General features: G+C 41.7%; 1 protein-coding gene across 2 annotated transcripts in view; it reads right to left on the bottom strand.

Moving 5' to 3' along the window:
• Positions 1-13,675, bottom strand: part of TMPRSS7 (transmembrane serine protease 7) — a 41,940-nt gene that overhangs the window by 6,753 nt on the left and 21,512 nt on the right. For both annotated transcript variants that reach the window (XM_066241290.1, XM_066241291.1), the window contains 5 exons: positions 9,018-9,154; positions 6,524-6,631; positions 3,627-3,737; positions 2,079-2,195; positions 999-1,170 (listed from right to left, as the gene is read on the bottom strand). In XM_066241290.1, coding sequence (XP_066097387.1) covers positions 999-1,170; positions 2,079-2,195; positions 3,627-3,737; positions 6,524-6,631; positions 9,018-9,154 — 645 coding nt within the window. The remainder of the gene's footprint in view (positions 1-998; positions 1,171-2,078; positions 2,196-3,626; positions 3,738-6,523; positions 6,632-9,017; positions 9,155-13,675) is intronic.

Raw genomic sequence — 13,675 nt, 5'->3', positions numbered from 1 at the left:
AACTTCCACAAACACCCAAAGGACAGGGTTCAGAGAGCTTCCTGGCTGGTGAACACATGGAGATTTGGAGCAAGTGGCACCCTCAAAAAGGGCATGAAGGCTCTATGCCCTTTCCCTATACCTTCCCCATGAATCTCTTTCATCTAGCAATTCCTGAGTTATATAATTTTATAATAAACTAGTAATCCAATAATATACTGCTCACAAAAATTTAGGAGATGTTTCAAAATGAATATGAAGTGATAAAATATCCCCTAATTTTTATGTGCAGTATAAATGTTTCTCTGAGTTGTGTGAGCTGCTCTAGCAAATTAATAGAACGGAAGGAGGACACAGTTGGAACCAGTCAGAAGTCAAGGTGACAAACCGGACTTGCAGTTGGCATCTGAAATGGGGGAGGGGAGCAGTCTTGTAGGACTGAACCCTTAACCTGTGGGAATGATACCATTTCTAAGTACACAGTGTCAGAATTGAGTTGAATTTGGGGCACCCAGATTGGGTCAGTGAATTGTTTGGTGGAAACCCCCATCACCACATTGAAAATTGGGCTCAGAATTATCACTCTCCCGTTCTAAAAGAGCCCCACGCTCCAGCCATCCTGCAAAACCCACTCTTTTCCACATTCGCCACCCACTCCCATAGGTCTACTCCCTCTGACTTGAAAGCCCTGTACTATTTATTTTTTTCAGTTTAGTAAAAGCCTATACATTCCTGATGTTCTTTTGTGTTGTTATTTAATATACTACTCACAGAAATTAGGGGATATTTCAAAATGAATATGAAGCAATAAAATATCCCCTAATTTTTGTGAGCAGTGCATGTGTCAATAATTCCTAGAAGAAATGTTTGGCACACAATTGTGTCAAAAAAAGAAAAAACACCACACAGTACCAATTTGATTGAGTAAGCGTCACCAACAGAGAGTTTTTTCCTACAAAGTTAAGGCAGATATGTTGTCTGCTGTCAGAGTTGCCATTTTAAAGATTGAAATGCCCCACCTGTTTCCCTGGAAACAGTGGGCTGCAGAGAGAAGCCACTCCTTGGAGATGACCGAGGCTCCACAGTAGGCAGATCCAATGAAGTGGAGGCTGACTTGCCACGGCCACCCCCCTTCCTGAGTGTCGGTGCCCCCAATGATGCGGTGAAGCGTAGAGGAACTCCTGCTACAGCCTTCGGGAGAAGAAAGGTCATAGGATTTAGAAGACTAAGAAGAAAAATAGAATTAAGTCTGGCTTAGTGTTTGTAACTGATTAACCAGGTATAATTTGAAATCTTCTTATTTAGATAGGAGGCAATATATGGGTCTTTCTGAAACCAGCACTAACAAACCACTCCCTCCCTCCTGAAAGCAGGCTGTAACACACAGTCTTTATACAATAATGTGAAGGGAGAAGGGGACTTGTTAGTAACAGCTGCACTGATATGAACAGCAGCTATGGGGTTTAGGCTTTTAAGTAGAAAGGGGAAGATTAGCTCCAAATGCAACAGAATTGAGTGTCTTTGAAGTTGTGCTGATTTGAGAAAAGCATTTGGGGAAGAATTTGTAAGTCTAAAACTAAGGAAAACCTATTAAGAAAAAGTAGTTATCAGAACAATTCTTTTGCAGTTTAAATAGTATTGATAAGGATATAGAGTTAACATGTTGCTAAATAGCCAATGAGAGGCTACACAAGTGACAAGAACATACAGCAAGTTACAGTTGTCAAACCTTAGCCAAAGCAAGACCCAGTACTTAAAGTTGATCTAACATAGAGCATAATAAACAAAGTAATCCACTGCGTGCCCATGTGCATTTCTTATCATAGGTTTTTAAAGAACTTATCCCTTGATTAGAGTTATTAGAAAGTGGAATTCTCATTACAAACATCTAGTTGATAACACTAATTGCTTGGTTTCAAGGGAGAAGATGAAATCTACCCGGGTGGTTTTAATCCTGAGGAATGATCTCAGACTCAGTTCACCAGTATTCTTCTCTGGCCCTAAGGCAGCCTCTGCCAGGGGGATTACTCCAAGAAGGGAATAAAATGAAAAACTGAAGAGGGAACAGACTGCATCAGAAGGAACGCATTGCTACTCACTGCAGCCTTCTTCATCACTTCCGTCTGGACAATCCACGGTCCCATCACATTTTGCATTTTGTTTCCTAAAGCAAATATCATTGCCACACTTGAAGGTTCTGTTGTTGCATGGAATGCCTAAAAACGAACAAAAGAAGACAGAGTTTCTCCTAGCCAAAAGCATATTTGAGTAAATGTCACTGAACTCCGCAAAGGATGGTTTAGGCACCGGGGCGGAGGGGGTTTGCCTCTTTGGGAAACATGTCGGAGGGAAATGGAGCAACTGCCCAGTGACCTGCCCCTTCACCCCAGCAGAGCCATTGGAAGGCAGGTGGCAGGCACACCTGCTGAGACTCAATCCAAGGGTGTGGCCTTTCTTCCACTGCAGGTGAGCTGCAGAGCAGTTGGTCATATCAGTGGCTTCAGGCCATAACTTCTCTGCTACTACTTCATTCTCCAAGGAAATTTTTTTTAAGTTTTATTTCATTTTATTTTTGTCAATGTTTATTTTATTGATTTTGAGAGAGAATAAAGAAAGAGACAGGAACATTGACCTATTCCTGTATGTGCCCTGACCAGGGCTCAGACAGGCAACCTCTGCACTTCAGGATGATGCTCTAACCAACCAAGCCGTCCAGCTAGGGCTCCAAGAGAATTTCTGAGCGAAAATGATCACCATGCTCAGTCCTATTATTCAATGAGAGAGAAAAAGGAACGGATTGTGAATTACAGCACGTTTGTCCACAAGCCTGGTGGAATGTGTCTCTCTCCATAGAGGGCTAGGAAAACACTGTGTCCCATCGTGTTTCTAGCAAGTTCCTCTATATTAGGTCCTCAGCATCCTACAGTCTGGAGCAGCATTAAAAACATGTAAGCAGTAAAAATCTTCCAGGATTCACACACACACACACACTCTCTCTCTCTCTCTCTCTCTCTCTCCACACCAGCTAGAGACCAACTGTCCCGTTTTGTCTAAGACTGAGAGGATTCCTAGAATATGGGATTTTCAGTACTAACACTGAGAAGGTCCTGGGAAAACTGAGACAAGTTGATTATTCTAAACCAACAAGGGTATTTTGATTCTTCTTTAAAATAATGTTGTAGGGGCCCTGGCCGGTTGGCTCAGCAGTAGAGCGTCGGCCTGGCGTGCGGGGGACCAGGGTTCGATTCCCGACCAGGGCACATAGGAGAAGCGCCCATTTGCTTCTCCACCCCACCCCCTCCTTCCTCTCTGTCTCTCTCTTCCCCTCCCGCAGCCAAGGCTCCATTGGAGCAAAGATGGCCAGGGCGCTGGGGATGGCTCCTTGGCCTCTGCCCCAGGTGCTAGAGTGGCTCTGGTCACGGTAGAGCGACGCCCCGGAGGGGCAGAACATCGCCCCCTGGTGGGCAGAGCGTCACCCCCTGGTGGGTGTGCCGGGTGGATCCCGGTCGGGCGCATGCGGGAGTCTGTCTGACTGTCTCTCTCCATTTCCAGCTTCAGAAAAATACAAATAATAATAATAATAATAATAATAATAATAATAATAATGTTGTAGGAAGAACAGCAGAGGACTGAGGGCCCTTGCTCACTGTGGGTGCAGTTCTGCTCATCCTGGCCATCCTCACAGTCCCGGAAGCCGTCGCAGATCAGAGGGCCGTGCTGCCTGAAGGAGCTGGTATTGCAGGCAGGTTTAAGGGTCACTAGAACGAGAAGAACAGACAGAACGCTCGTGAGCCTGAGACATCGGCTGGACTCTCTGATGACTGGACTCTCCTCTGAGGGTCCAAAGGGTTACAATGACTTAAGTAAAATGAAATGTGTTTTCCTCAAAACTGACACATTCATGGAGAAAAGCAAATGTTAAACTTTAGTATAATTCCTAAGACTTTGAGTCTATTAGATCTGATTACTTTTTGCTTTTATGTAACTGTGTTAAACTCTGGCGGGTTGTGTATTTAATGACAAATAAATGCATCATAAGATTTTACTTGAAAAAGAATAAAAATCATAAGCTGTTATCTAAACTGAATTTATCTACCTTCCTAAACAAAGTGGGAGTGTTCTGAGATTGGGGATTTCTGTCTTATTCTTCTCTGTACTTCAAGCCTCTGACCAACTAGTGCTCATTAGAGGTTTGTTGGATGACTTATCTTAGAGGACAACAGACTTGTAGTTTACATGTGAGGAAAACTCTCTTTAAAAGTATTGTATCCGAGAGATTAATATCCTGAATTAGGAAATACCAGTGTAAATTTATCACATTTTATTTGGAGTATTTTCAAAAATTGCCTTTATACCAATGACAGACATAGTATATTAGCAGACAGTGGTAGAAAGTATGATGTCTTAGATATTTCTCATTTTGTGAAAGTTATTTTTGTTGTCTGCTTCCATTTTTTTCAGAGGCATCTCTTGTGGGGACAAGAAGAGGACATTGCTGCCCTAAAATAGTTCATTAAGTCTCAAGAGAGCCTAGTTGACTCCTAGGGAATAGCTCTCAAAATGGCATGATGAGAAATAATGATCACCAAAAAAACTGTCCTTATTATAAAGTAATAATAATTACTTCAGTGTGGAGCAAGGAATAATAATAATAATAATGCAATTCAATTTCTATAATGATCAGCATTTGTTTCCATAATAAATAGAAGGCCCTATAGATTCAAAGATCAATGAACTATAAGTTAAAAGGGTTTTATTCTGTTTTGCCAAATAAAAAAAAAAGGTGTAGTGTCAAAGGTTATTTTTCATGAATATAATTATTTCACAATTAGCTATATTAACCACAGTATTTCTCCAAAAATATATAAAAAAAGATTAAATAGCTTCACCATCACAATTATTTGAATTAAACTCTGGATCGTTAAGAGAAAGTGTTACAAGTGTCATATGATCGGTGAAATGTCATCCCCATATTGCTCCCTGAAACCGGAGATAGATTCAGAAATGATATGCAAATAGTAATGAAAAACCCCATGGACATAAATAAAAGTGGAATGGTTACCTGCAGAGAGGATGGGGGGAGGGGAGAAGAGAGGAACAAATATAAGGTGACGGGAAATTATTTGACTTTGGGAGGAGGGCATGCAGCCCCGTCAGCAGCTTGAAGGCTATAGAGATGTTCACCAAAACCCTATTACTCTTGTTGATCAAGGTCATCCCATTAGATTTAATTTCAAAATATAAATTGTTTTAAAAAGACGCAATTCTGAGGAGAAAAAATTAGGAAAAGGTATTGCCAGTTAAATGGTGGAGACATTTCGCAATACAGACATCAAGCCACAAATACTAGATTCATCATTGATCCCCTGAGCCTGGGGATGAGGCCATTTTTGCATCATTTGTTTCCTTCTGTGATAGAAGACACGACACTGATTGCCCTGGAGACATCAGCCTCGAATCCATATTAACATTTGGACTCGGCACCAAAGAGGTCTAGCAAGATGGACAGGGATCAAAATGACAGAGAGGGTGATTAAGCAAACAAATGCTAGTCTTTTAAAACATAATTTCCAGGATTCTCCATGTGTGACCCACCGGGGTGGCCTCTCAGCCTGTCCAGCTGCCTCAGAGGCTAAAGTTTGGACGCCAGCAGCTCTGGGAGCTGACCGGGCCTGCAGGCTGGGCTGGAAAGTGGTCTGGAGTTGCTATAATAAATCGTTTCACACGGTAAAGAAAAATAATGAAAAACCAGCAGAAATTTCCTGCCCCAAACAGGAATATCCAATACCCCAAACCTTAGTCATCACCAATGTGATGCCAATACAAAGTACACGGGTGAAAAATAATAACATTTCTTTCATTCACACCTGTGCTCCATAAATGAGCATGCTCAAAGAGTTTACTTCTCTGCAGATTCTGGGAGTTTATCTAGATGAAGGAACTGTGCTTTAAATTAAATTATTGTAAAAATTAATTAATTAAATAAGATTGTTAAATGTAAGATCGTAGGTGACTAAATTATTAGCCACAGATTTTCACTCCTGTGGTATATTATGCACCCTTTCCCTTGCCGTGACCCTACATTGTGCAGAATAAACTTCCCTGTCCCTTGATTATGGCCTTAGCTGTTTGTCTTGCTTTAACTGATGGAATATGACACAAGGGATGGTGCACCAGTTCAAAGCCCGTAACTTAAGAGGAACCGTGTGATTTTACTGACCCCTTCTTTGCTTCTGGCATTGCCCTGGCTAGCTCCTTAGTCAATGAGAAAAGAGCCATAAGGAATAGACTTGATTCCAACCTGGGAGAACTCACTGCTTGAAGCCGAGCCATCCAATGAGCCCAGCCTAACTCAGTCACATTCCAGACAAGCCACAGATGCATGACCCAGAATAATGATTGTTGTAAACCACTGAGTTCGAGGGCAGTTTGTTATGCAGCGTTAGATAACAGCTGCAAAGACCCAGGTATGCCCTGGGAGCAACAATGGCCCCAAGAAATTATTTATTCATAAGAAAGTTGTAGTAAAAGCATGACTACCCACCACAGAAAAGTTCATCACTTTCATCAAAGCAGTCATTAACTCCATCACACCGCTGGGCCTGAGGGACACACAGGCCAGAGGAGCATCTAAAAGATCCAACAGGACAGGCTACAGAAAATAAAAAATAAGAAATCTGGTGAATGCCCTTAAAATCATCAGATCACATTAATAAAGAACTATGAAGTGTTAAGTGGTAAAAGAGCTGACAGTGTAGCATTGGTAATTATATACTATCTCCACCAAATCTAGGTGATAGGTGGTAATGGAAAAACAAAACAGGCCATGGCCAGTTGGCTCAGTGGTAGAGCATCAGCCCAGCATGTGGATATCCTGGGTTTGAGTCCCAGTTAGGGCATACAGGAGAAGTGACCATCTGCTTCACCACGCCTCCCCATCCCCCTTCTCTCTTTCTCGCTCTCTCCCTCTCTCTTCACCTCCTGCAGCCATGCCTCAATTGATTTGAGCACCTTGGCCCCGGAAGCCGAACCTCTGCCTCAGGGGCTAAAGATAGCTTGGTTGCAAGCATGGTCCCAGATGGGCAGAGCATCAGCCCCAGATGGGGGTTGCCAGATGGATATCAGTTGGGGTGCATTCATAAGTCTGTCTCTCTATCTCCTCTCTCTGTCTTGGAAAAGAGGAAAGAATAAAAAATAAAAATAAATTTAAAAAAAGAAAAAGCAAAAACAGGCAGAATTTTGGAGAACAAAGAAAGCAAACAAATTCACCAGAAACTCTGAGTCAATATTGCAGCCAGGTCACATGTACAGGCAAACTTCTACTGCCTGCATCCTTGACTCAGCCTTCTGGCTTTATCATAGACCCAAAGAAAGTGAGAGCTGGACAGTAGCTCAGAGAGGTCAGCATTCTTGGTGGATAGAGGCTTGAGTCGCCCCCGGGAATTATAAATGGACTCTGATGTCTGAATCCTCTGTATCAGGCCCATTATTCTGAGGAGTCTGTACCTTTAGTTATATTTTCAAGTAATCTCTCTCTCAAAATACATGAGTAACCACAGATCTCAGAAAGCTGGACCTAGAGTAACTAGCGACTGGCCTCAAAACTCAGGACTCCTGCCTCCTACCCAGTCCATCATTTCTTTCATTTAAATCGGGCTACAAGTTGAAGATTTCTTTCCTGGTCTTGAATCATGAATACTGACCTATAGCTACGTATAATAGAAATAGTAAATCCTTCCTCCCTGCTATGATCTGAATACCTGCGCCCCCTCCCCAAATTCATTTGCTGAAATCCTAATGCCCAATGTGATAATATTAGGAGGTGGTGCCTTGGGAGGCGATTAGGTCATGAGGGCAGAACCTCATGAACGAGATTAGTGCTTTTATGAAAGAGGCCCCACAGACCCCTCTAGTCATGTGAGGATATAAGAACTCTGCAATGCGGAAGAGGGCCCTCATCTGACCATACTAGCACCCTGATCTTGGACTTCTAGCCTCACGAACTATGAAAAATAAATTTCTGTTCTTTACAAGCTGCCCAGTCTGTGGTATTTTGTTACAGCAGCCGGGATGAACTAAGACACTCCCTTTGTACAGTGGAGTTGGGAAGAATGCATGGTCAGGTCACCACTATCTCAATGGCACACGGTGGAGAGGATGAGTTTCTGAAAAATGTTCATGGTTTGAAAAATGCAATTAAAATAAGATGTCTAACTATGCACCTTGTCCTTGCTGGAAATGCTAGTATTCTCATATTCAGATGTGTACTATTCTAAATCCAGAAACAGGTATATTGAGGATTAGCAAAAAAAAAAAAAAAAAAAAAAGGGGGGGGGCATAGTCTCAAGGAGGTTTCTATGGCGTCTTACCCTCATAGAGTCCTAAGTGGTTAACCCTGACTTTTCCTCTTTTAAAATGTGTCAAGAATTTCCTGAGCAAGTCAGTATCTCCTCTCTCCAGCTCTACTGACTTTCCTCAAGCCTTGCTTCTTCCACTGACGTCTTCCTGGCCACTGTCCCGGTGGTTCTCAGTGTGAGGTTTTACATTCTGAGCCCCGGTAGCTGAGCTCTCCTTGACTGACCAGCTTTCCCTACACATCATAGTCCAAAGTGAGTCACAACTGTTGGTCTCCGATCCACCAACTGTTGGTGCATGCGTGATATTTATAAACAATTATGTCTAGCAAGAATAAATGAAGAAATGGACTTTTTCTATATACTTTAGGAATAACATGAGATGTTATTTTTCAAATATATTTATAAATCAATAATATACAATTATATCATTTCTTTATAAATTGAACTGTAGCAGTAATAAATATGTAGCTTTGTGTATTCTTATATATTTAGTTTATATTACATATACATGTATACACATTTATTTGTGTAGTATTTATTATAAAAATTAAAATATAATAGAAAACAGCAGAAAAAGAGCAATTTTAATTCCTTTGAATTCTCCAAGTTTACAGTTAAAAAGGATTGGCCTCCTTTTACCAGTTTATGAAGGTTTTTTTAAGGAGCAGAGCCCAGGCTTACGTTGACTGATGTTGTAACTGCCATATTCCACCAAAAGGGGCTTGTCGGAAAGCCTTGAGCTGCACTGCAGCTGGATGTGCACGAGGGCGCTGGGCACTCGGAAGATGGTCTGGTGATCCATGTAGGAGCCACAGTACCTGACGAGACAAGGGTCTTTCAATTGCATTCCTACTGACAACGAATTCACGAATACTTCTGTTATTTGGGCTTCATAAGCACTGCCCGTGGTAGAGCTGATAGTTGTCCATTCTCTCCCCCCTAGATTTTCTCCTTTGCTGAGTAAAATGAGCATGTTATTGACGATCTGTTAGCTGCCCCCTTGCTTTCCCCATCGACACTTATAATCAGAAAGAATATGGCTTCATTCTCCTAGTCCCTTCTCTTTTCTTCTGTGTAAATCACTGAAGAGTATATTGCTTTCTTTTGCCTGCCTGTTCTTGGCAAAGGGTTCAAAGTAGTTATAATGTCTATCTTCAATATTTTTTCTGCTCTGGCTGGTTGGCTCAGTGGTAGAGCATCGGCCTGGCATGCAGGAGTCCCGGGTTTGATTCCTGGCCAGGGCACACAGGAGAAGCGCCCATCTGCTTCTCCATCCCTCCCCCTCTCCTTCCTCTCTGTCTCTCTCTTCCCCTCCCGCAGCCAGGGCTCCATTGGAGCAAGGTTGGCCAGGGCGCTGAGAATGGTTCTATGGCCTCTGCCTCAGGTGCTAGTATGGCTCCGGTTGCAACAGAGCGATGCCCCAGATGGGCAGAGCATTGCCCCCTGGTGGGCATGCCGGGTGGATCCCAGTCGGGCTCATGCGGGAGTCTGTCTGACTGCCTCCCCATTTCCAACTTCAGAAAAATACACACACAAAAAAATATATCTATATATTTTTCTATCTCAGTTTTTCTTACTTTTCATCATCTAAAGAAAATGTTCCTCCTATTAGTAATTCTTATTACAGTAGCACTGTGGTTAGTGAAACATGAAGTCTTATTACACAAGGGCCCATTATAAGGTAAAGCTTTTCCCAGGGTGAAACCTGTGAAGTCTCAGAAGGAAAAGGAGACCTGAGGCTTGAGGAGGGACATCCTCCACTGGAATCTGTGACTGTCAATCGCTTTTGGGACAAAGCACTTGGGAAGCATGTGCATTGCAGGATCAGACACTGGCATTCAGTGGGAAGAGCACAGAGGTAACCTTTGATTTCCACATTTGAAGGAGGAAAGCATACATGTATATTTCAGAAAGACTTTGTTACAGCAGCTGAAGTTCAGGACTTAATGGACTAATAAACCAGCTCCTGGGATAAGAGGAAGAGATAACAGCTGCAGGTGGCCACCTGGCCAAATGCAAGCCAGTGTCTGAGAGGCTCCTGAAAGCCAAGTCAAGCTTTTGAAGCCAGAACCTGTTCTAATTGGTCACCTTGAGATCAGAATACAAACTTGTATGTGGAATCTAAATAGCAAAATAAACAAACAAACAGAATAGAAACAGACTCATAAATACAGAGAACAGACTGATGGTTGCCAAAGGGGAGGGAAGTTGGGGGACTGGGTGAAAAAAGTGAAGGGATTAATAAGTACTAATTGATAGCTACAAAATAGTTTACAGCATAGGGAATATAGTCAATAACACTTTAATAGCTGTGTGGTGACAGATGGGCACTTGAAATATCAGAAGGAACACTTTTAAAAGTAAATGATTGTCTAACCACTATAGTGTACATCTGTAGGGAAATTCACTATAGAGAAGCAATATGGCCCCAGCAGCAGAGGCGTCTGGGAAGTGCTGTGCCCTGTGACTCTGCAACCTCACCCTGGGGTGGCTGCTCAGGAAGCCAGAATACTGCCACCCAAAGACAAAGCGCGTGTCCCATACATTAATGAATGTATAGAGCGTAATAACTGCATGATGGTATCTTAACTTAGATATGCACCGTTCTTTCTGGTGGTCTACATGACTACCCACCATATGGTTTTTTTTGTTAACTCCCTATAATAAGGGTCCCTGTTCTGGAAGAGGTCTGGATTTTATCCGGCCTGCCACCACCGGAAGCAGCTGCTTTGTTTGTGTCTCTAAGTTTCTCCTATTAAAGTTCTTATGAATTTGGATAAGGCTATGTGCTAGTTCTGTGGAATTGATCCTGAATTAAGATTTTTGGCGCTTTCTGCCAAGAACACCTGAAACTAATACAAAATAATATTGAATGTCAACTGTAATTTAAACATTCAATTTTTAAAAAAGAATGCAAACTGTGTTCTGAAAACATGATTGTTATCTGTATCTTTTAGTGATTTACTATGTTCCGTATTAACATTCACAAGACTTTTCTTGCAAAGGAGAAAGAACCTCACTTGAATGTTCAAGAGGAATCTGGAGGAAAGGGATCTTTGAATCCAAGCTTGGGCTGAAGTTTATTTATTTATTTATTTATTTATTTAGTATTTTTCTGAAGCTGGAAACGGGAAGAGACAGTCAGACTCCCGCATGCGCCCGACCGGGATACACCCGGCACGCCCACCAGGGGCGTTGGGCTGAAGTTTAGAGAGGAACAGTCAGTAATGGGGCCTGTGAATGGCAATAACAAAAGTTTATTGTTTTTTGTTATTTTAGGTGAGAGGAGGAAAGACAGAGAGACAGACTCCGCATGCACCCTGCCCAGTATCCACCCGGCAGCCTTTATCTGGGGCTAATGCTCAAATCAACTGAGCTATCTTTAGTGCCCAGGGCCATGCCCAAAACAATCAAGCCACTGGCTGTGTGAGAGAGAGAGAGAAAGGAGGAAAGAGAGGAGAAGAGAAGCAGATGGTTGTTTTCCATGTGTGTCCTGACCAGGAATTGACCCAAGATGTCTGCCTGCTGGGCCAATGCTTTATCCACTGAGCCAACATGCCAGGGTCATGACAAAAGTTTTTAAAAAGTGGAAAATTGGAGCAACTCAGCAAGATTTAGTTTATATGTACAGGCATGTAACAGGTAAGAAATCTGAGATGCAAAGAGGTAAAGTAATTTGTTAAAGTTCAAATAGCAAGTAAGTAGAAGCAGGATTTGGACACAACTCTGCCTGACAATAAACTCTAGCATACCTAGCATATTCTAGCACACCAGAACAAGAAACTTTACTTTGTATAGGAGAGATTTCCATTTTTTCAAGGTTTGTATACTGCATTCAAGCTGCCCTGAGTATACAAACCCCATCCCCATGTTCTCTCAACTCAGGATCACTGGGCTTTCTGCCAACAGAATTACCTTTTCTCCTCCCCCGTGACAAACCCAACACCCTTATGCTAACTTCTCAGCAATAAGAACCTTTCCTTTTTAGATAGAAAGGACTGATAATGGAAAGGGCTGGCATTTTAAATCCCAGGTGTTCAACTAGCATCAAAAGAATCTGATCGGATTCTAGCCCGTAAGACAAAGTTGGCCCTTCAGGGAAAGTATTTAGGGCAGAAAGCTTTCCTGGTAATGTCTGGAAAGAGTCCCTGCTCATATTTTAGCAATGACATATCTGGGTTAGGCCAACCTTACCTCTGTATAAGGCTTTTCATCAGATCCCTCACAATGAAAATAGTAGAAAATTACACTTGTGGGGAGAAGTATCTCTTATTCAAAACATATAGCTGTATCTTAGGCATACAAATTTACAAAAGATTGCTAAGGATTTGCTTCATAGACATAATTTGAATATCAAGATGTAGTATCCTTAAAGTCTTGGGATACATTTCATAGTATTTATGTATTCAATGTCATTTCCAAAACTATCTCATAAATCATAATAATAGCTAATTTTTAATGTATAATATGCATTATTTCATTGAATGTTTACCAAAAAACTCCACTTTATTATCTCATTTTACAGACTGAAGATCAAAGAGGTTAAATAATGTGTCCTAGTTAATGTAGCTACTAACTGACAGGACTAGAATTTGAACCCAAGCCTTGTGCTTCTTTATAATAGACCCTTGATTCAAAGATACTCCCAAAGGAGTATAATGCATATCTTAATAATGGATCCAAGAATGCTTTTAAATCAGGTAGAATCATTATGAAGACAGGGCCAGTAGCTATTTAACAAGTACTCTGAGTCTAAAAGAAATGAAAGGTGGTTGTTCAGGAAAATCCTTTAGAAAGGAAAGGTTTCATTCATGAAATAACAATGAATTAAAATAATTAGCAGGCAAATTCCTTAGACTAACTTCAGGAGGATTCTTATCTCAACTCTTCTGCTACCAAGACAGGGTATCCTATACTTTTTAATACAAGACCTATTATAATTTTAGGAGCAAATAAACAATAACAACAACTAAAGGACAAACTAAGGATGAGAATGTGTACCGACTATGTTGGTTCAGGAAGCCCAGGCATCTAGATTGCTTTCAGCCTCTCTCTGATCAGCCTCAAACCATGTTTCAGCCTCAGGATACGACCAGGTCAATTGGGCCTCTCCTACTGCACAGAATTGGCTAACGATTTCTAACTTTTTATATCATCAAGACTCCTTTTCACTATTGTTCTCTATGGCTCCATGGTTTGAAAAATTTTATCTGACAAACTACTTATTTACAGTATAGTGTGCACATCCACAGCCCAGCAGCATAGAACAGGGACTTGGGAGCCATACACCATGGGTTTGAAACCCACCTTAATCACTTCTGAGCTGAGTGGCCTTAAAC

Source organism: Saccopteryx bilineata, chromosome 8 (assembly GCF_036850765.1).
Source record: "Saccopteryx bilineata isolate mSacBil1 chromosome 8, mSacBil1_pri_phased_curated, whole genome shotgun sequence".
NCBI classification, from domain to species: domain Eukaryota; kingdom Metazoa; phylum Chordata; class Mammalia; order Chiroptera; family Emballonuridae; genus Saccopteryx; species Saccopteryx bilineata.
Note: the sequence above shows the minus strand (reverse complement) of the source record. Positions and strands in the feature narration are given on the sequence as shown.